The sequence below is a fragment of the Durio zibethinus genome, chromosome 6 (genome assembly GCF_047325235.1).
Source record: "Durio zibethinus cultivar Kanyao isolate XHJ-2024 chromosome 6, ASM4732523v1, whole genome shotgun sequence".
Lineage (NCBI taxonomy): Eukaryota > Viridiplantae > Streptophyta > Magnoliopsida > Malvales > Malvaceae > Durio > Durio zibethinus.
The window spans coordinates 20674588-20695627 of NC_143167.1; the positions used below are offsets into that span (position 1 = coordinate 20674588).

General features: G+C 30.2%; 1 protein-coding gene across 3 annotated transcripts; it reads right to left on the minus strand.

Annotated features, from left to right (window-relative positions):
* Positions 1–5883: 5883 nt before the first annotated feature.
* On the minus strand, positions 5884–15519 carry LOC111285509 (nucleotide-sugar uncharacterized transporter 1-like). Of its 3 annotated transcripts, XM_022874989.2 has the most exons (8): positions 15354–15508; positions 14909–15070; positions 12994–13145; positions 12678–12883; positions 12498–12591; positions 10907–11073; positions 10061–10231; positions 5884–6243 (listed from the first exon to the last, which is right to left on the minus strand). In XM_022874989.2, the coding sequence occupies exons 2-8, from the start codon at positions 14997–14999 to the stop codon at positions 5970–5972; spliced, it is 1155 nt and encodes a 384-aa protein (XP_022730724.1). In that variant the 5' UTR covers positions 15000–15070; positions 15354–15508; the 3' UTR covers positions 5884–5969. The 3 variants fall into 3 exon arrangements, with proteins under 3 accessions (XP_022730724.1, XP_022730725.1, XP_089618384.1); XM_022874990.2 differs by lacking the exon at positions 14909–15070 and having other exon boundaries at positions 15354–15519; XM_089762258.1 differs by lacking the exon at positions 15354–15508 and having other exon boundaries at positions 14909–15301.
* Positions 15520–21040: the final 5521 nt, after the last annotated feature.

The following is a 21040-nucleotide window of genomic DNA, read 5'->3' on the forward strand; positions in this document are numbered from 1 at the left end:
TTTGTTTGAATTTTCCTGAACTGTGTCCACAAAGTAACTTATCCTTTTGAACTTTAGCTTTGAGGATACATCCCCAGTGATTTCTGAGGCATCAATTTCTAAAATTGATAATTCACCTAGTTTAGGGAGATAACCTTTTAGAATATAGATAAGATCTTATTTTATTTGTTTAATAATTTCATAATCTTGTTTTGTCCAAGAAAAAGAAATATCTTTTTTCAATTTTTCTTGTAAAACTTTTTCTTTTTAGAAATATTTTTGATAAACTGTCGACCATAATTTAAAAGACTTAAAATTTTTGCAAATGTTTTTTTATCTTTCAGTTGTTTTGGAAAATCTTTAATTTTAGTAATTATATGATCTTGTAACATAAGACCATTTGAAGATAAATTTAATCCTAAAAATTTTTTTTTAAGCTCTATCTTTTTAAGGCTTAAGATTATTCCATGTTTAATAAATTCTTAACCAATCAAATTTAGGTGTTTCCTATGTTCCTCTAAATTTGAAGAAAAAACAAGAATATCATCAATATAAGAACAACAAAACTCTTTATATTTTCCAAAAATAAAATCCATCCATCTTTGAAAAATTTGAGGTGCATTACAGAAACCAAAGGGCATTACCTTCCATTGATATTGTCCTTTTAGAGCACTAAATACAATTAATATTTTTTACTCTTCAGTTAGTATTATTGCTAAAATCTTGATTTATAGTTAAGGTTATTAAAATATTGAGTAGTTTTTTGCTAAATTTATCAAAACATCTGTTTGAGGAATAAAATATCCATCAAAAACTAAATTTTGATTTAGCCATTTATAGTTTATTACTATTTTGGCTTTTCCTTATTTTTGTTCAGGATGGTTTCTTACCATGAATGCTGAACTTGAATGTGACTGTTGTTGGTTCTATTAGTCCTTTGTGTAAAAGTTTTGAAATTTGAATATCAAATTCATTTATATCTAGTTTAGTATAGATCATAGGTATAACTCTAATGATTTTATTAGAATCAAGCATTTGTAAACTACAATATCTAGGACTTCTAGACCATAATTTTAGTGGTTATTCGCTAAAATTTTCTTCTAAAATTTTAAATAACCAATGTGATTCATTAATTGTTTTGATTTCAATTTTGTTAGCTTCAGGCTAAAAATTTAAATCACAAATATGTTTATGATTTTTGACTAATGGTATTTCTATAAATTATTTATCTATTGTAAGACTAATATGAGAAGGATTTAAACAAAAAGGTAAATAATTGTATAAAAAATTATTTCCTAATAGCATATCCCTATGCAGAAAAAAAAAACATAAAATTTTTGGAATTATGAACTTTTTGTTCATCAAGTATATAGAAACATTTTTAGCTGTAAAACTACTAATAGTTTCTTTACCATCTATACTTATAACTGCTAAAGGATGTTTCATGAGTTCCCATTTGCTTGGTGGTAACATATTACTTTTACAACTAGATATAATAGCTTCTATATCAAGTAAAATATTTAAAGAGTATGGTTTACACTTTTTGAATCAAAATTCTACATTTATATATTTATAATGCCTTTTTGGTTGATTATTAGAAAAAGTAATAACTTTATCATCTAGAATTTTGTATTAAATAATGATAGCTAAACTTCTAATATCATAACTTTAAGTGCTTTGAGAAAAGACTGAATTTGAAACTGAATTTATTAAGTTGTAAACTAAGTTTCTTTATTATATTTAGGATTATCACTTGGAAATATAAGGAATATTGACATTTTTTGTGCTAATAAACCCTGCTTATGATCTAAAAGAATTTCTATGTAAACTAAAAGATTGTTCACTAGTAATACTTTTCACATCATCATCTTTGTTAAAATATAATGGGATTGAGGAAGAGGAAGGTAGTACTAGATTTTCACTAGAACTACTAGTTTCTGGATTTTTGAAATGTAGGTTGTTTTTTTATGCAAAAAATTCTAGAGAGTTGATTGTATTTATTATAGGTTTTTCCTTTATAATATCTTTTAATAACCAATCCGTAAGAACTAATAAATATCTTATATTCATTAATCATGGTTTGACTTTAAACTAAGTTGCTCTTGATACAAGGTTTAATTGAATACCTTCTATTATGGATTTAACAGGACTGGTAAACCTTTTATCTAATAAAACTACTAATATTGATATGTCTTTACCAGTAATAAAAAGAGATTTGATAATAATCATAATCATACCTATATGTATGTATCTAACATCAAGATATTTGTGTTTAAATTTCTAGATTTTTTCTTTGGTAAAAAGAGGAATATCAACTAATCCTTGTTTAGAATTATTTACAACTGTATCCCCACTAGCTTTTTCAATGTGACGTTGCACCCCAAGGTTGAAATTTTTTGAAAAAAGAAGATTTATAAATTTCATCTTTTTTGATGATTTGCATTTTTGAAATATCCTCATTTGTTAAAGTATGAGTTTTTCCTAATACATCTCAGAGAGAAGCCATTTGTTGTGTTTCAATACTAGAAATCTAAGTTTCAATAATAGTATATTTTGCCTAATTTGTAGAAGAATTTAACATAAAAATATATTTTGTTTTAGTATCAGAATCTGATTTTGTTTCAGAAAGTAATTCATAAATAATTTCATTATCAGATAATTCATCACCAAAACAAATTGTTAATTCTTGTTCGTTGAGAGTTTTAATAACCTTTTTAGTAGATTTACCCTTATTAGGATAATGTGTTGCTATATGGGTTTCTTCTTCACAAATAAAACATTTACATTTTGATTTTAACTTTTTATTAGAAGGTTTTCTTCTAATAACAAACTTTTTTCCTTTAGTAACCTTATTTTTAGGTTTTCACTTAATCATTTTATAATGTTTTCTGTTTACTATGTTTTTTATAATATTTGTTGGTTTGCTTGTTACAACCAAATTCAAATACATGTTCTAAAATCTTAGTGCACTGTTTATTACTAAGTTTGCTTTAACTTGTTTAGCAGCTTTTTGTTTAAGACAATATTCAACAACTTGTTTAGTAGCAAAATAAACTCTATTTCCTAATGTATCTACTGCAATTAAGTTACTACTAGCTGGCTTATGTAATTCTAAATAAGTAGGATAATTTTTTAAACATAATTCATCCCATGGTGAGGGAAGTTTATGAAAATATTCCTTTTTCCAAAATCTTGAATGTGCTTCATCCAGTTTTTATATTCACTTATGTATTTTTTGGAATATTCTTCTAAATTTCTAATATTACAAAGTTTTATTTTTGACAGGAAAAACTGAGCTTCACTGTTTAGATCAGCGTCAACCATTCTTTCAAAAAACTCATTTTTGAGTAGTTGGGTTAGACTTTTTAAGAGATTTGAGATAGTAATTATCTGATTAAGGAGTGTCCCTCTTTGAGTTTTTTCAATTTCAAATTTTTTCCATTTTCTTAAAAATTGTAAAACATCACCTTGCCAGGTGCTACAGAAATAATTCAAAATTTTTTCTTTAGTCCATGTATCTTTATAACTAGTGACAATAATGGACATGGATTTTGCCCAATCTTTTATAGTTTTTTCATATTCAAAAATAAGAACTTTAGATAGATCTAAATAGGTACCATTAGATACAACATTTTTCTTATTTAGAGAATCTACAACCATGGTGTTTTGAGAATTTTGACCTACTTGATTAATATTTTTTATTTCATCTCGAAGTATTTATTGTTCAAATACTTCTGGATTACTCATATCGGGAAATCTAAGAAAATCATTCATTTTTCTGGGTTAGAAACTTCATCAACTTTTCTTTTTCTACAATCAACTTTTTGTTATTCAATTTCCATAAGAGTAAGTTTTTCTTCTTTTGTTGCTTCAGAAGAAGATGTTTCTATATCTATGTCTGTAATAGTGGTTTCTTCTTTAACTATTGAATTAGTAGCTAAAATATTATCTGGATTATCACTATTTGTACTATTTTCATTAATTGTATCATAATTAAGATATAGTGATAATTGAATTTCTTGAAAAGTTCTTTATGAGTTTCATAAAACTCTTCAATCATGTTTAAATACTCGATCTTTTGATTAGGAACAATAGCTTTATTTATTTTAAATTTCAAATGTTCAATTAAATTTTTATAGGATTTAAAATCATCTTCTCTTATTGGGTGGTTTAAGTGTTGGAAGAATAATTAATATTGCTTTCTTTTAGTTCATGTGCAGAAACCTATTTGTAGTAATTATCTGTTAGAAAAATACAAAACAAAACCAAGATTTTTTGTTGAATTTACATTTTCATTCATGGCCTTGTTATAGCTGGTTTGGCGGGTTAGGTCATGAATTATCTATAACCATCAAACATCTGGCTTTTGCTTAACCCTTAGAAGAAGTGGATGTTTTATGTAGTGGGCTGAACTTTAGGTGACTGTTGGAATTTAGTAAAAGTATTTAGTGTTTGATTTCCGTATTTTATTTTATGCTTTTTTATTAACCATTTGGGAAGCAAAAAAGTACTAGTAAATAGCAAATGAAACCTTAATGCCTCGCTGGTTTAACACTGTGTTGCAATTGGCTTAATGAAACCGTCCTTATTGTGAAAAGTGAAGGCAACTCGTAAGATTTTTTTGTTTTTTGAGTAGATGTACATAAAGTTATACTTAAATGTACTTCTCTTATAAATATTATATACATATCCTATTAATACAATGTACATATATTATTAATAATATGTGCATATTATTAGCTTATCTTATACATGTGTTTTTGAAATTATGCAAGTAGACTAGTTTAGAATATCTTAGAAACCACAAATTTTTATGCTTAAAGGTTTCTCCGAATTAATAGAACAATTAATGTACTTTTTTTTTTTTTTTTTTAATTTTCTTGTTCTCAGCAAGTGTACATATAATTATAGGAATATGTACATATATTTATAATAACATGTACATAGAATTATAATTTCATGTACATATAATTAACTTGCATATAAGCAAATAAAGGAAAACAAATCCAATGAAGCCAAAAGACAATCAAATAAAATCAAAGTAATGATATAAATAATTTATATAACTTAAAGGACGAGGAATAGGAAATATGAAAACTCTCATAAAAACCATGCATTCCCTTTCAGAATCAGAACATAATAAAGATTAATAGTGGATCTATTCCATGAGTTTTTATACTCACTGCAACTGAGCAAAGAAGTGGATGACAACTCTTAGACGGATAGCATTATGGTTTAGAGTTTGATGTTCAACTCAACAGTACCATCTCAGTGCTTTGGGACAATGAAAGAAAAGGTTAGTGGCGGAATTTGATAATAGCACGGAATTATAACAGGAACATGTAAAAATTTGTTATAAATTATACCTTTTTCAAATCCTCACAATTCTCTCCTCATTCCTAGAAGTTTAGAATGAAATGATCAAGTTGTCATAAAATAAAAAGTGTCATTTAATTAAAATAGAACATGTCAACCAAATTGAAACAGGAGGATGTTACCTTAAATGATAGTTATAGAAAACATTGCATAAAAATTTAAGAAAATCATAAAATAACACAAAAAATAATGTTATATAAGTTAATTTACTTTCTTACATACTAGGATTGAAGCCCACTTCACCTGCATTTAAAAGTAAAAGCAACAAAATCTAAATTTGTTGTCTTTTTTTTTTTTTTTCCTTTCTTTCGCTTTTCTGCTACTTTGTGCCCCCTGACCTTTATCTGTCAATACTTTTTTCTCCATTAATGTGGCATCCACATACCAGACATCATGGATGTCATAAAAGTTTCGTTAAACAGATTTATCCAAGTGTGGAAGCATTTAAATCAATATATATATATATATATATGTACAATGATTGAACCTACATCTTAAGCAAAAGCATAAGAGCTAAACTTGAATCCATTACTCTATGAACATTGAAATGATTAGATTCCAAAAAATTGTATGCAAAGGATTTGGTTAATAGTATCCGCAGAGAATTACTTTTGTTAAACACTTTCCGCACCAAATCCATCGCGTTTCTTCCCATTATTGCCTTCACTCAACTTGGACTTTGGCAAAGAGGAGGAAACTTTCATAGGGGACCGTTGTTTCTTAGAAAGTAAATTCAGGTACGTGAAAAAGGACATGCCACCAATAGCTATGAATGCTCCACAAATACTGGTTGTGCCTGGATTTGAACCGAAAAGGTAATAACTTCCAAGAAGCAGAACACAAGTTTTGAATTGCCCAAGAACCACATGGGAAATAGCAGATGTAGCCCTGAAAGTTGATAGAATAAAAATCAAGCAACCAATTATCTTAATCAGAATTAAAACATCATCCAAACTGAATATTAACTATTAAGAAAATGCAATACCCATTACTTTAGAGTTCAGTCTGCTCATAACCTTCTTTCTAGATGTCTGGAAACCTTTATTCATCTTGAAATATCAAAACATACAAGTGAATCCATGTTTTCCTTTTTTTTTTTAATTTTATTTATCTTTTCTCAATAGGTTAATTACAAAAATCTAATCCATCTGAAATGTATGAGAGTCGAGAGAACATATGATATGCATCCAACAAATCAAGTTGGAATTATAAGATTAGAGAATTTTGAAATTTTGTTAGGGCAAAGTCTAAAACTAATTGCACATGAAACTGACAGAAAAGATCTCAGCCATTGATCAAATAAACAAGATCATCTTCTTTCCTACAGAGTTATTTTTCTTATGCTTTACTTTCCTTGACCTTCTTGAAAAGATTTAAGCCTCTAAAAACATGTTTGATTCATGGAAATTGCTATTTCATTCCAAGTTTTATTCTTGATCGAATAGCTATTCCTAAGTTTTGTTCAAATCTGAGATGAAAATAGCTCCTGCAGGTCAATAAGGTCAGTACTAGTCAGAATTTTCACTTTCTTTTTCCTTTTTCATGTACTTGAGGAATTGAAACTACAATTTATGGTTCCTAATCAAAGCAATGTATAAAAGAAGGAAACCAATGTATAGAAATGAAGGATATGACTAAGTTTGGAAGCCCAATCCATGATTTTGTTTTGGGGAGGAGGGTGGGTTTACAATCCTGAAATAGGCAAGAAGGGATAAGAACAATGATCTGATTGGAACTCTCTGATACAGAAGTCAAGTAGTGTAAACCAAGTCCAATGTCATTTCTTATAATATCTTCACAGCATAAGTTTAAGTAAATTATTATTTGTGAATGTAGTATTGTTTTCCATTTCGAGAGAGTTGACTTCCAAATTTATTTTCAACAAGGTCAACATGAAGGCTAGCAACAAGTCAGTTGCAACATAGAAAACTTTATCAAAGATTTCCATGAATGACTTTGTAAGTTTCTTTGTTCTTTGAAGCTATGTTACTTGGATTTGATGGTGAGTGTCATATACGAGTATGGTGACACGAATACGTTCAATTTTTTTTAAGCTTTTTCCATATGTGGAGGGTCAAACCTCCATAGCCCATACCTAGGTATGGTGGATATGTGTAGGATAAGGTACTTCAAAGAAAATGAAGAGGTGCAGCAACAAACAATTTCAAGAACTGTACCATATTGGCCATCCAGGACAAGCATACAAAAAGCTATTATTTGACCAAAGCAGTGTTAGTATATGTCCTAGAGGCCAAACGAATTTGCCTAAATATACCATGCTATATTATGAATTTTATAAATATATTAAAGGTCTTTTATTTATCTATAAGATTTCTTTATATATTACTATTATTGCTTAATGATAAAGTTCTTAGAATATATATAAGTTTTGCAAGAGAATTGCAAACAAGTTATAATTATGAGATTATCATTGCATCAAAATTATATTTCTTAAATGTTCCTAATCATTGCTTTGTCAAAAAAAGACATTGATAAAAGTTGTTAAGACCAACACATGGTTATGTTCTTACTTATGAAGCAAGCAACCGATCTCATTGTTGAAGTTTGGATAAACTCTAGATACCATATGTGTGCTTGTTGCAAGAACAAATTCATTGAATGTGACATGATATGAGAATGTCATTTGGTATGTCACTTAGTGTTTATGACAACATTTTCACTTGATAGTTGTATAAGTGATCATTTGACTTCATATTACTAATGATCTTATACTTTGGTTATTTGTTTATGGTTCTAACTATGGATGCCACAACAAGACAATCTTGGGGATAACATAAGACATATAAAGATGCATCAGTAATTAATATAGGATTCACCACCTTGAGTGATTGAGAGAATATTTCATTAGTCTTAATAATAATTAACTCAAAAAGTCTTTGGCCAAAACATAATAAGATTTGGGAATTGCTTTAAAACTTATTTAAGTAGCTAATATCTTAAGACTTAATATGATTAGACAAATTGAGTAAACACTAATTCATGCTCAATGTCAAATCGAGATATTAAGTGATGAATGAATAATAATTATATTGAGAAACTAAGTATGGATAAGTTGGCCAAACTACTTTGTAGATCTGGCAATTCGTGTGTCATCGTGTCGTGTAAAATACTGTATTCGTATTGTGTTTTATGCAAAAATTGCTTGTCATAATTCGTATCGACATAAAAACATAAAATACAATTTTTTTATTTTATTAAACTTATTTATGGTTTTTCTAAAATTTTAAGCCGTGTTATCTCCGTGTTCTTTATTCATATCGTTTTTGTATCATGTCATCGTGTTGTGTTTCAAATTGCCAAGTCTACCACATTGACTTCTCATAATAATTGGGGGTCATGATTCATTACTGGATGACAATCATAATCTATAAATATAATATTAATTAATTAGAGAATTAATGACTTAGATGGCCATTCTCAATTGACTCCATACTAAAGACGGATTAATTACATAGGGGATTCCTGTAGATGAGATATGTGTGCTTTGTAAGCAGGAGAAAGAAAGCAAAGATCACGTCTTCTTTAGTTGCAGCTACTCAAAAGAGGTATGGAAGCAGACACTGTTGCTATGTGACCTAAGGCAAGAAGTAGTTGGATGGGAAAATGAGTTCCATGGGCTGTGGCCAAGCTTAAAGGGAAGGCATTGGTTTCCATTATGCTTTGGTTGGCTCGGGGAGCATACATATACGGGATATGGGTAGAGAGACATAGAAGAATATACAAAGTTAGAAGCATTAGCAGGAGAGATGATTTTAAAGAAAATCAAAGAGGTAGTCAGGTTAAGAGTAATGGGACTGAAAAATGTTACTTTTGATCATGTAAATCAAGAATTGAGTGAAAGTTGGGGGTTAAGTAGAGATATGTTTGAAATGTTAATATTGGAACAGTTGTACATGTTTTTTTGTAGCAGTTTACTGCTTCTTGGATAATGAACATAATACTTATCCAAAAAAATTAGAGAATTAATGATGAACTCAAAGGATTTTGATTAATCTAATCCAAATTTATCATGGATTATAATATTTATATTTATTGCTAACATGTTGCGAAACCTAATGGGTCACACAAAATAGAACCCTGCTTGTGAAAGATTAAAATTGGGTTTAATTAAGTTGGATTTAATTACAAGGTTAAATTAATTAGAAGCCCAAATAAAGGAATTATCAAAGGCCCAAACCCTATTGAGAATAGGGCATGGTCAGCCACTCCCACTATTTAAAAAGGTCTAGCCGCCTCCTCTCTTCATACTAACCAATCTCATGTGTTGAGAACGAACCTTAGAGATAACAAAAGAGAGAGCATATACTACTAGCATAGTGTTCGGCCACCTCCTTCCCACCTCTTGTGCAGGCTCTTTTCACCTTATTTGTGTAGACTAATGTTAGAGACTGAAAACTTAGACAGTTGTTGGTTTGCAACAACCAAAGTCTAGGAGATTAATCTTGCCGGACACAACTACCTAGGGTATGAAGATCTGCTCTGCTTGATTGTGCTGTGAGATTGTGTATCATCTTGTCAACGTAATCCTAAGGTTTGAGAGTTGAAATATTTTTAACTTTCACTGCCTATACATATTGTTTTCATGAACAATTCCCAACATGCAAAGCAGTTGCAATACATATCAATTAGTTCCAAAACAACTAGCAAACTTGGGCAACTATAATAAATGAAAAGACAGATTTACCCAAGCACCAAAGCTCCTGACCACTGAAGCAAGAAACCAAGAAAAGCTGATACAAGGATTGCTGATGTATTATTGAAGCTCCAATGGAAGGCGAGCACACCAGGGGGATCAAGGAAAGGAATCATAGAAACCAGAAAGAGCAAAGTGATTGGAGTTGTTTTCCACATTAACCTGTTCAACAAAATCATAACTTCAATAAACAGCCAATTTGACAAGTTTTAGAAACAAAATTAACATAAAGGAGAACACAAACTTGTTTGGATATCAAAATAATGGAAGGGAAAAGAAAAGCCCACGGGTAACTATGAATCCATTTTCTATATTTAAGAAATAAAAAATAGAAAAGAATGGATGAAAAAGAATCATTTTTGGGTAATCTATTGGGCAGGACAAGATGTAGCCCACCCAGGTCCCATAAACACTGCTCTTATTCCTAGCAGTTTGAACCTGAGACATCCAGGTTGAGAGCCTAGGTATCAAACTAAAAAGTTGTCACCTTAGGGACATTAACAAAAAGGAATCAATCATCCTTCATTCTGCTAGTTTTATATTCCCCAAAAAGATTAGCGGAATAAGGACAAAAAACAGGTCTTGAAGAATTTTTCATTGATGTGACCTTTTTACCCTTTATAAAGAGTAACTTCAAAAAGTTTCTCTTTGTAGCTGTTGACTAGCAAAATATGCAATACTAGTCATTTTTCCCTCCTCTATTAACATCCAAACATGAAACTTTTATCATCCTTTCTATCCTCTTGATTTCCTTGGGCTAAGCCTATCCTTTGCATGCCTTTCCATCAAGAACTCCCAAATAAACTACTAGAGTGCTCAAAGGAGCTTGGAACATACGACAATGCTGTCCAATTCTCTTGTTGCTGCATGTTGGACCAAAGGATTTTATTGACAGCACTAGGGATTATCCATGCCATCGCTACACAGGCTCCAAAGAGGCTGAATTGTAAATCAGTAACCGTAGCAATTGCAACACCAATAGATACAATTGTTAGTGCAATCACCTGACATATTTCATAGGAAGAATTTCAAGAAAAAGGGGACAAATGCTACAAACTATAGTGTTCAGTAATATAATAACAAGTATATCTCACAATATGGATTAAATCTCAAGCTATGTTGCACACAGATAAATTTAAGATTTTTGGACAGCTCAAAAACCCTCAAACATTTATGAGGGTCACATTGGTCAAAAGATGCAGGAAGAAAATATAAAAAGATTATTATTTAAGAGTCGTTTAAATTATTTTATTCATTCTTGCATGTGACACTGAGTAGAAACATATATGATTAGAATCATCCAAAAAGCATCTCTGAAAATGATCACTTCCTCTTTCAACCCAAATTCATTGCACTAGAAATGAGCACGTAACTTTGATGCATTATAATCTATTAATTGAAAGGAAATCCTTCAACTACCTCCATGCTATATTGCTATTATAAATACTTTCTTATCAATTCTCATACCACATTGCTCAAAGTCATGAAAGAAAAGCCTAGTCTTCTACACTAAGACCTCCCTAATTTTGTCACATTACACCTATGAATACCAACTGATCCCCTTTCAATTAAATAATAAACCTTTAAAAGCCAAAAATTTTAATAACTTTAAAATATAATGCATAATCCTACAACCACAACACTGTCATTGCAAAACCTCTCCAAATCCTTATTAACAAACTTGAACTTATAAGATATCAATACCTAGTGTATTATGTCTTCTTAATGACTAAATTACATGCTTAGAGTTTTAAAAGGAAATTTCAAAGATTATACCATTTACTGGATCTAATAAAATGAATAAACTACAGAATGAGCTACCTATTTCAGATCCCCTTAAGTATTAAAGTAAATTAAGCAATCACTTTCGGACATGTAAAAGAAAATTCCACTTTCCCAATATAGGCACAGTGACATTTTTTAAAATATCATGAAAGAGGAAAACAAATTTAATCTAGAAAGGATGAGAAAACAAGTATGAAAGATTTAAACCTCTATTTCTAGAATAGCAAATGTAATCTTGCTCTTGTTTTTAACAAGAATTAAATAACCTGATCTCAACCACAAGTTTAACACACATAAGTAGATGCACAATGTGTATGCAGTTAGTAAGCGGTTCATGTCCAACAAAGTCCAAGAAAGCAAATATGTACTCCATTTCAAGGTATTGACAATGTTACCGGATGATGGGTATATACCTTCCAAATTTGGGACAAACATGCTTCTATCAACATGATGAAAAATAATGTCCTAATGGACAATAATAGCAGTCTATTTCTCCATCTGAAGAAAGATCTAAAATTTATATAAACTCCATACAAAAACCTTCCTCATTTCATTCTTTCCTATCACTATAACTAAGGCCAGTAAACCTCATATGGCAATGCATCATTTCCAATTTCACAGACGAGAGAAATGAACAAGTTACCTTCGAGAAAGTGACTCTCTTCTTATACCATATAAATTCTGCAAGGACAATAGATGGGGTGACAGCAATCTTAGCCATCTGATAAAATCCCACACTGGAAAAGTAAATTAAAAAATAAGTCAAAGAGTCCTCCAGGAGGCTTTGATCAGTTATTATTTATAAAGAAAAAACATATCTAACCTGTTGTATTTCAGGCTAACATTAGCAAGACCAGTAGATAAAGACATAACAATACCAAGAGTAAACAAAGACAAAGGGGTTGATTTTGAGGGCGTAGATGCTGGGAGGAGAGAAAAAGAATTCAAAATGGCCATCAATGCCCAGCTGACAGCATAGTGAATAAAAGTTAGAAATACCGGAAACTGGAATCCTACATTTTTAAGTACCTGAATACACAAAAAGAGTATGACAATCATTTAGGATGATTCTGCTACATCTAAAACCAAGATCGCGACAAATAGTTGTTTTATTTATTGGGAACATTTGGCATACAAACCCATTTGTTCATGAAAATAATACCAACAGCAATCATAAAATTGAATGTAAGAGCAGCAACAGGGCCACAAATTCCTTGCTGTAGATGCTTTGCACTTTCAAATGAGTGGAATTTGTTAAAGAGAGAAGCTTGCAAGTCCTCTAGGGCTTTTCCTGAATTTGTGAGACAAGAAACAAAGAAAATGAGGAGAAACACACCGGAGAGAATAATGTTTTTCAATATATTTCATAGTTTATACAATTGCAATAGTTAAACATTTCATTCCAGAGACATGAAATAACATAATCCATTAAAGATAATTTAAAGAAAGTTCTGAGCAAAACCTCAACAGTCCTGCTATACACATGAGTAGGCAAAAATATTTGGTGGAAGGTATGAAAAAAGTGTAGCATAGAAGGATTACAAATGGTTCCGATAGTTTTCAGACAAAGTAAATAGATGTCAATGGATTGCAACTATTGCAGTAGTTAAGGATAGAGTTCACTAAAACTTATCAGACAGCCTAAAATGCAGATTGAAAGCAACATTGTACCATTTAACAGAACAACAAAAGCTGTGTTTAAAGATTTAGCATTTTTAAAATGAGAAAACTGTTCCAGAAGAACTGACTATTAGAATCATCCAGCCCTGATGAGATGCATTTCATGTAGACCTGTGAAGTTCTGACTGCTAAATGTGCCTTGATTTAGGCTTACTATTGCATATAAAGAACTCTTAACAATTGAAAAATCATCATCTCCACTCATTACACTTGTAACAGATAAAGCTACTTAATCTAAGAGTAAACAAATGCTACTACAAGCCAATTAAAATTAGAGTATTGAAATAAAAAAGGGTGCTCCTCCTACATTATTCCTTTTGAAATAAAGGTTGTTTACGTATTTTCAATTCCAAGATTTAACAATAGTGAGATCTTAATAATTGGTAGACATTCAAAGTGAGTTTTCATCCTCAAACAAAGATTTTGTGAAATGGATTTCTACTAGATATATGAATTTCCTAGTTAAGGATACAGAATATTATATCAATAATAAAGGTCTAAAATGATGAATTCCCTTGAAAGAATTCATGTTCCCTAGACAAGAATCTTACCAACTCTCTCTTCGTGTACAAATAACTATGATCTCCAATCCTCTTCTTCTAAGAATATTAAAAACCGTTCTTACAACTCAAATGTTATTAGCTAAAAAAGCCTTTTTTGTCTAAATTATTCAAAAACACACATCTTATAGTATAACCTAAAAAACTTTTCCTCCAAAATTTTGCAAGGGGCATGCCTTTTTTTGTTGTCATTTCGTTGTCAACTAAATTTCCAATTATCCATTACAAATTCAATCACTAACGATTCTCACTTTAACCAGTTGTATTAATTAATCAAGCATGAATACCACCATTACCTTCAAAGAAACAGAAAACTAGAAAGGACACGTAAAGTTGGATTTATCAACAAATTCAAAATTGCCATTTAATAAGGGTTGGGTACTTGATAAGCTTCTAGAGATAGGAAAAAACCAAAGCTAGAACTAACATGGTGAAAATCCCAGTTTGAGTTAATTTCTACAAACACGATCTCTAAATAAACATAATTGCTTCAAGAAAAAGAAAAGTTTAAACATCTACTCTTTGAAAAGCAAATCACAATCATTCAATTTTTTTAAAGAAATACAAAAAAAAAAAGGGGACATGCAAGCCAAATAGAGTACATAAACGGATTCTTGAAATAACTATAGTGTTAAAATATTGCAAAAACCAAAAAATAGAGATTATTGCTCCAGGCAAATCCTTAATTTTAATTTCCAAAAAAAAAAAAGGATAAGTAAATAGAAACTAGCAAGCAAAAGTTTGAGGAACTGAACCCCCAAAAAAAGGGGGAAAAAAAAGCAAGAAAACGAGAAAAGAGTGGAGTGGCTTTTACCGCTTTCACCAGCATCGCTGTCCTTCCGCTTCAATATCTTCTTCACATCTCTCCTTACTAAAAAATTGAAAATCTCACGGCTACAAAGCATTTTTCCCTCTTCAGATTGTTGTTTTTTACACTTCCATTACTACTTTAGTAGAGTCCAAACTCATTTCACAGCTGCAAGTTGTGTTTATTTTTCTAGTTCAAGTAGAAAGAACTCCAAAAAGAAGGTTTTATTCAACCTTTGCTAGGATTTTCGCGTCAGTCAATTTGTTAGTATTTCTTTTAAATTTTTAATCTACTTTATTTTTATTTATTTAATTTAAAAAATATTACGCATCTATATTGTTTAAAACCCACAAGATCTGATAACAGGTCTAATTGTCCACCATACGGGATTGCAAGAAGGAAAACAAGGCAAAAGGCATAATTAAATTCTATTTTATGCAAGAAAGCGTACCAGACACGTGGCGCTGATAGCGGAACATTGAAAACTGTCGGGACACAGAGAAAATCACGGAGTTACTGATCAATGCCTACCGACCGACACTAAAGTACTGGAAAAAGCTTGTGTTTTTCGCCGGAGTGCTTGCTTGTGACATTATATTTGACTCCGCATCAAATCTAGAAAAAAAAAAAAAAAAAAGGTCAAATTTGTTATGAGTACGGTTATTTGCGCCCCAGTTTTTTCTTAATAGACTCCATTATTATTAATATTTAATTTTTTGTTTAATGCATCCAAAACCTAATTTTATATGTTGATAAACATTATAAAAAAAAGTAAAAAAAAGATTAATTTTTTTTAAAAAAGAAAAGATATATGTTTTTTTATTTGAATAGTTAAAATTAATAAATTAAAAAATAAAAAAATCTTAGCAACCATTATTTGATTAAATAATGAAAAGAAAAGAAAATATTTTATTATATTATTTTTTTGAATTATAACCTTTGATAACCTTTATTTTTACTATAACATTTATATATTTATATTAAAGTATTCTATAGTTTTAATTTTCTTTTATTTTTTTATAAAAATAATCATCAATAAAATTTATGAAATTTATAAACATAAGAAAAAAAAATGAGAGACAATAAATTTATTGGTAAGTGATGTTTTGTATTCTTAATCTAATTTTGGAGTTCAAAATCATACATTTTTAATTCAAAGAAATTAATATAAATATATAGTCATTTTATATTTTAAAATTTTTATTCTTTTCATTTCTCTTCCTTTTCTCCCAAATTTGATGTAGTTAAAAAAATGAAGAAAGTTAAGTAGAACCAAGGGAGCTAATCATACTTTTTTTTTTTTTTATTTATGTCATTTACAAACAAGAGAAAATTTTTTCTTTTTTTTTTGTTTCCTTTCCATTTATTTCCTTTCTCTCCTCTTACCTCAATCCAAACATGTTGTAAAAGATAAATTTATTAGAAAAGCCAAATACCATATTTCACACTCCATCTCCTTTCTCTATCTCTTCCAACCAAAAACCTTAAAGGATTAAGTCCCAATCAAGCTACATTCAAAGAAAATTTTAGCTATTTGACATTAGAAAGTTTAAAATAAGAGGTAAATAATTTATTCTTTATACTTTTTTGTTTGATTTCGTATTTAGTTTCATAAAAATTAAGATTTTAAGTTTGAGATGCCATTTGAACATTTCGAAAGTAAATTTCTAAACGTTCAAAATTTTTAAAAAACTCTTGAAAATTCATTTCCCGAATCTTTTAAAGGTTTCTAGACATCAATTTTCAGAAACCTTTAAAATATTTCGAGTGTAAATTTTTTAAATTTCTTAATTTTTGTCGAAAATTGATGTTTGGAAGTCTTTAAGGGATTTCAAAAATAAAATTTCCTAAGTTCTTGAAGGATTCTAAAAATAAATATTTGAAAACCTTTAAGGGATTTCAAATATCCACTTTTGAAAGTTCTTAAAGGTTCCAAAAATGGATATCTATGAGCTGTTAAGGGATTCCAGAAAGCCACATCCATTTTCCAGAAATCTCTTACAAATGTCTGAAAACCACAATACTTTGATACTTCATGCATGTGTTATTATGTACTCATTGAGTCATATATATTTACTTTAAAAACTATTGTGTTATCATTTAATATTTATAAAAATAGATATAGCATGAAAGAAAGGAATGAGCGTTAGTTAAGGTAGTGGACATGCTACAATCAATATTTAGAGGCGTCTGACTACCTCTGAGAGGAAATGATGAGCTGATGATCATAAGTCAATTGTTGATCCGATAGAGTAGTTAGATGTTGATAAGGCACAACAGCTTGTAGAGGAACTAGATTTAAAACTTGCAAAGCCAGTTGTTCATCCCTTAGAGCCATTTCTTTGAGGGTCGATAGATGCTTCTTTGCTTTTAAGCTTCGACACTCATATAGTAACACAAATATGGAATGGCTAAGTAATAAATTAAATGAAAACATTAATTGATGCTTACTTTTGTTACTTAATGTGCACAAAATTATTAATTGGTTTCTATTTTTTGTTGTTTTTATAAAAGCGAGCTATTTTAAAATCAATCAACCATTAGGCAAAGTTACAGCAATAGCCTCTAGATGCTTTGCGACAGCATATTCATCATCACATTATTGAGTCGAGATTGCTGCCTTTGATTGATTACACCTATCATGTGTTCAACAATATGATAGTGTTAGCATTTGTTGAGTAGTGGTAGTAAGAGACAAATACCTTTCACCTACCATTCGATGAAATGACGATCACATTGGATGATGTATACATGATTCTCCATATACCTGTCATAAAGGTGATGATATCACTACCAAAGTTGATAACGACTGAAGAGAAGGCATTATTGGTAAGGTTGTTTGGAGTTTCAGAGGAAGTGGCATCCACTAAGATGAGGATTTCTCATGGTCAATATGTCAAGCTACAATGGCTGCGGGATATATTTAGACATATTATCAATAACGCTTCTGATGGAGATGTGGAATGCACTACTAGAGCTTTCTTGCTTCATCTCTTAGGATGCACACTTTTTACCAATAAGAGTAGAGATAAAGTATCTGTAGGGTCTTACATTTATTTAGAAATTTGAGCACCATCGATACTATGCTTAGGAGGCATCTTGCTTAACATATTTATACATGCAACTTGACATAATGAGCAGAGTTAGTGTTCATAAGATTGTTGGTTATATTACACTTTTTTGGGTGTATTAATTACATTGGTTTAATTATTTATATATTAATTATATTTGTTTATATCACATTTCTTTATATATCTATATTATATAATTTATGTTTGTTTAACATAAATGCAAGCCTAGAATTACGAGCATTTTCTTACGCTTAGTCTAGTAGCCAATATAGGATATATTGATGATCAGTCTTGTGCACAATAATGGAAGCCCTATATGTGTTTGATTCACTACAACAATTATAGGAGCAGCTGAGTGACTTACTATCAACTCAAGTGTGTTGGAACCCATATAAGACACAATGACAACATCGTTCTTTATCGAAGATTTTTATTTTTTTTCTAGCTATATCATGTGCGAGGCTATCGTTGAGCCATATTATCCAAAGTGGGTGTTATCATAATTCAATTATGTATAGACAACATCAAGGGTTTGCTTCTACTACACTAGATGAGTTTTCACCAGATTATTATGCTTAGTATGCATCAGTTTCTCATCAGTACATACAAAATCCAATGTATAAAATTGGATTTCATTCTACCTCAATTGTCTCGGTTGTTAGTAGGCCTACCAAAGATATGGTAAATTATAACTTTAATACTAATTACTTATACAATATACCCAATTAGATCTTTTGGATATTGATTTTCCTTATTCAAATTTTATAAGCGAACTCATAAGCATTAGCAATTCTTTATACTGTTATTTTTTATGGTTTACATAAGGGACTGGATGTATAGAAAGATGTGATTTTCAAAGCATATGACATCTTGTTTGGGTTACAAACATCGATTCCTGGACCATCTTCCATTCTAGTGGCTAATCCTATTTGCTCCCAACTTTTAGTCCTGATAGCTATACTGTTCGATTCCCTATGCATCTCATCTCTACCATTGACGAGAGCATTGCTCGATTCCTCGTGTTCCCTACCTTTAGCATCAATTATAATGTGATTATAAATAACAAAAATAATAAATATAAAATCTAATAAATGGTACCTATACGAAATGACAATAATTTATAAATTCAATCATAATGACTTTGTGGTCCAATGGTGCATGTGGTACAGATCTAATCAGGAGATCGATCAATCATTATCTCAAACTGATGTGGATTAGCATGACATTATATTGTGAGGCAATCAAATGACCTATATTGAGTAAAGTCATCCACTTATCATATGAGGCACAAGTATCGAAACATGATAATGTTTTCTATCAACTCAACACACTCAATGGTGCCATACAATATGACATATTCACCTCAACATTGAATTAACTTATCAATTAAATCACATCGCACTTGTATCCAACCATCTATACCCAATCTAAGTAGTCCAGCAATATAATGAAAACTATAATGTTCATCATCTCAACATCAATGATAGTATATATATATATATAGATGTAACTCTACTAAAAAACTAGACAAATATCACATTATTTGTTTACCATGCAAACATTGAATAAGAAGTTTATCAATCTATGTCATCACTTTCACTAAATTAGTAGTGTTTGGTGGTAATGTACTATTTTGTATGGATAACACAATCTCTCACTGTGATGGGTCATGTCGTTTTAATTTATTTACTTTAATTACTCCATGACCTTTTGTCTTACCAATCTCTAGTGGTGGCATTAAAACAGTTATTGAAAAATCACCTAGTTCTCACAACTTTCTTTCTATAGCTAATGTATCAGATTCATCACACTCGTTAAAGCATTTTCTTTAACCTCTGGGTACATGTATCCTCCAAGACTAAATGTTTCATACAAGTGGGGAACAATTATTGGCATATTTCTCACCATCATTTTTCCTCTCCTGTCATCTCATACTTCACATCCTAGGCCCAGTCTTCCACTATTGTTTATAATTTTTAGTAGTTTTTTTTTATCCTTTATAAATTTTTGCCTAGTCCAACTTCAATATTCTAACCTTTATTAATCATCTAATTGATCATGATCCTATTGAATTTAAGACCTCCACCCATAACATTAACAAGTTTAAAGGATTAGTAAAAGCCTTCTAATGACTCTTCTGCAGCTTTTATGTATGGAGCATCATAGGTTGAGTCACCAGTAAGTCTTTTTCTTCAACCGTAATCACCAATTGATCTTTCATGTTGAATTTAACCTTTTGATGTAGGGAGGAAAGAACAACACCTGCCATGCGAATCCATGACCTTCCTATCAACAATTGTAAAATGATGAAATATCCATAACCTGAAATTTTATGTTGAAGATACAAGACCCTATTTGCATTGGCAATTCAATATTTCTTAATACTTCACGTCTAGTTCCATCAAACGCTCAGACCACCATATAATAGTTTTTGATATGGGATATATCAATAGGTAGCCTTGCCAAAGTAGACATAGGCATAATATTAATGATCGAACCATTATTAATAAGGACTTTAGCTATAATATGACTCTTACATTTAACAATGATATGTAAAGCTTTTGTACTTCCTCTACCTTTGGGTGGAATCTTATCGTCACCAAAGGATATATAATGTGGTACCACTAAGTTCTCTACCAGATGATTTACATATTCCACTGACACGTTATGCACTACATAAGCTTGATTTAACACCTTAACAAGATATTGCAATATGGTTCTAAATTTAATAGTAGTAACAACAAAGAGATTCTAGCTGACATCTTGTTTAATTGCTCTACTATAGAGTATTTACTATGTTTCACTAACTTTAAAAACTCGCATGCTTTTTTTTCGGGCATAGATTTTGGGATTTCTTTCCTTAGAATCAATTTTGATTTAGTCTATTTTTTTGTCATTCTCTCTTTCCCTACTTTTTCTAATGCCTTTAAAGTATAGCATTTTCCACTTCTGGTCATGCTACCTACATTAGTTATATTGGTAGCATCAGACTTAGGCATAATTTTTTCTTATCTTTGGACTATATCTTCATAACCATACTTCCATGGCATGATCTTTTCATCCTTGT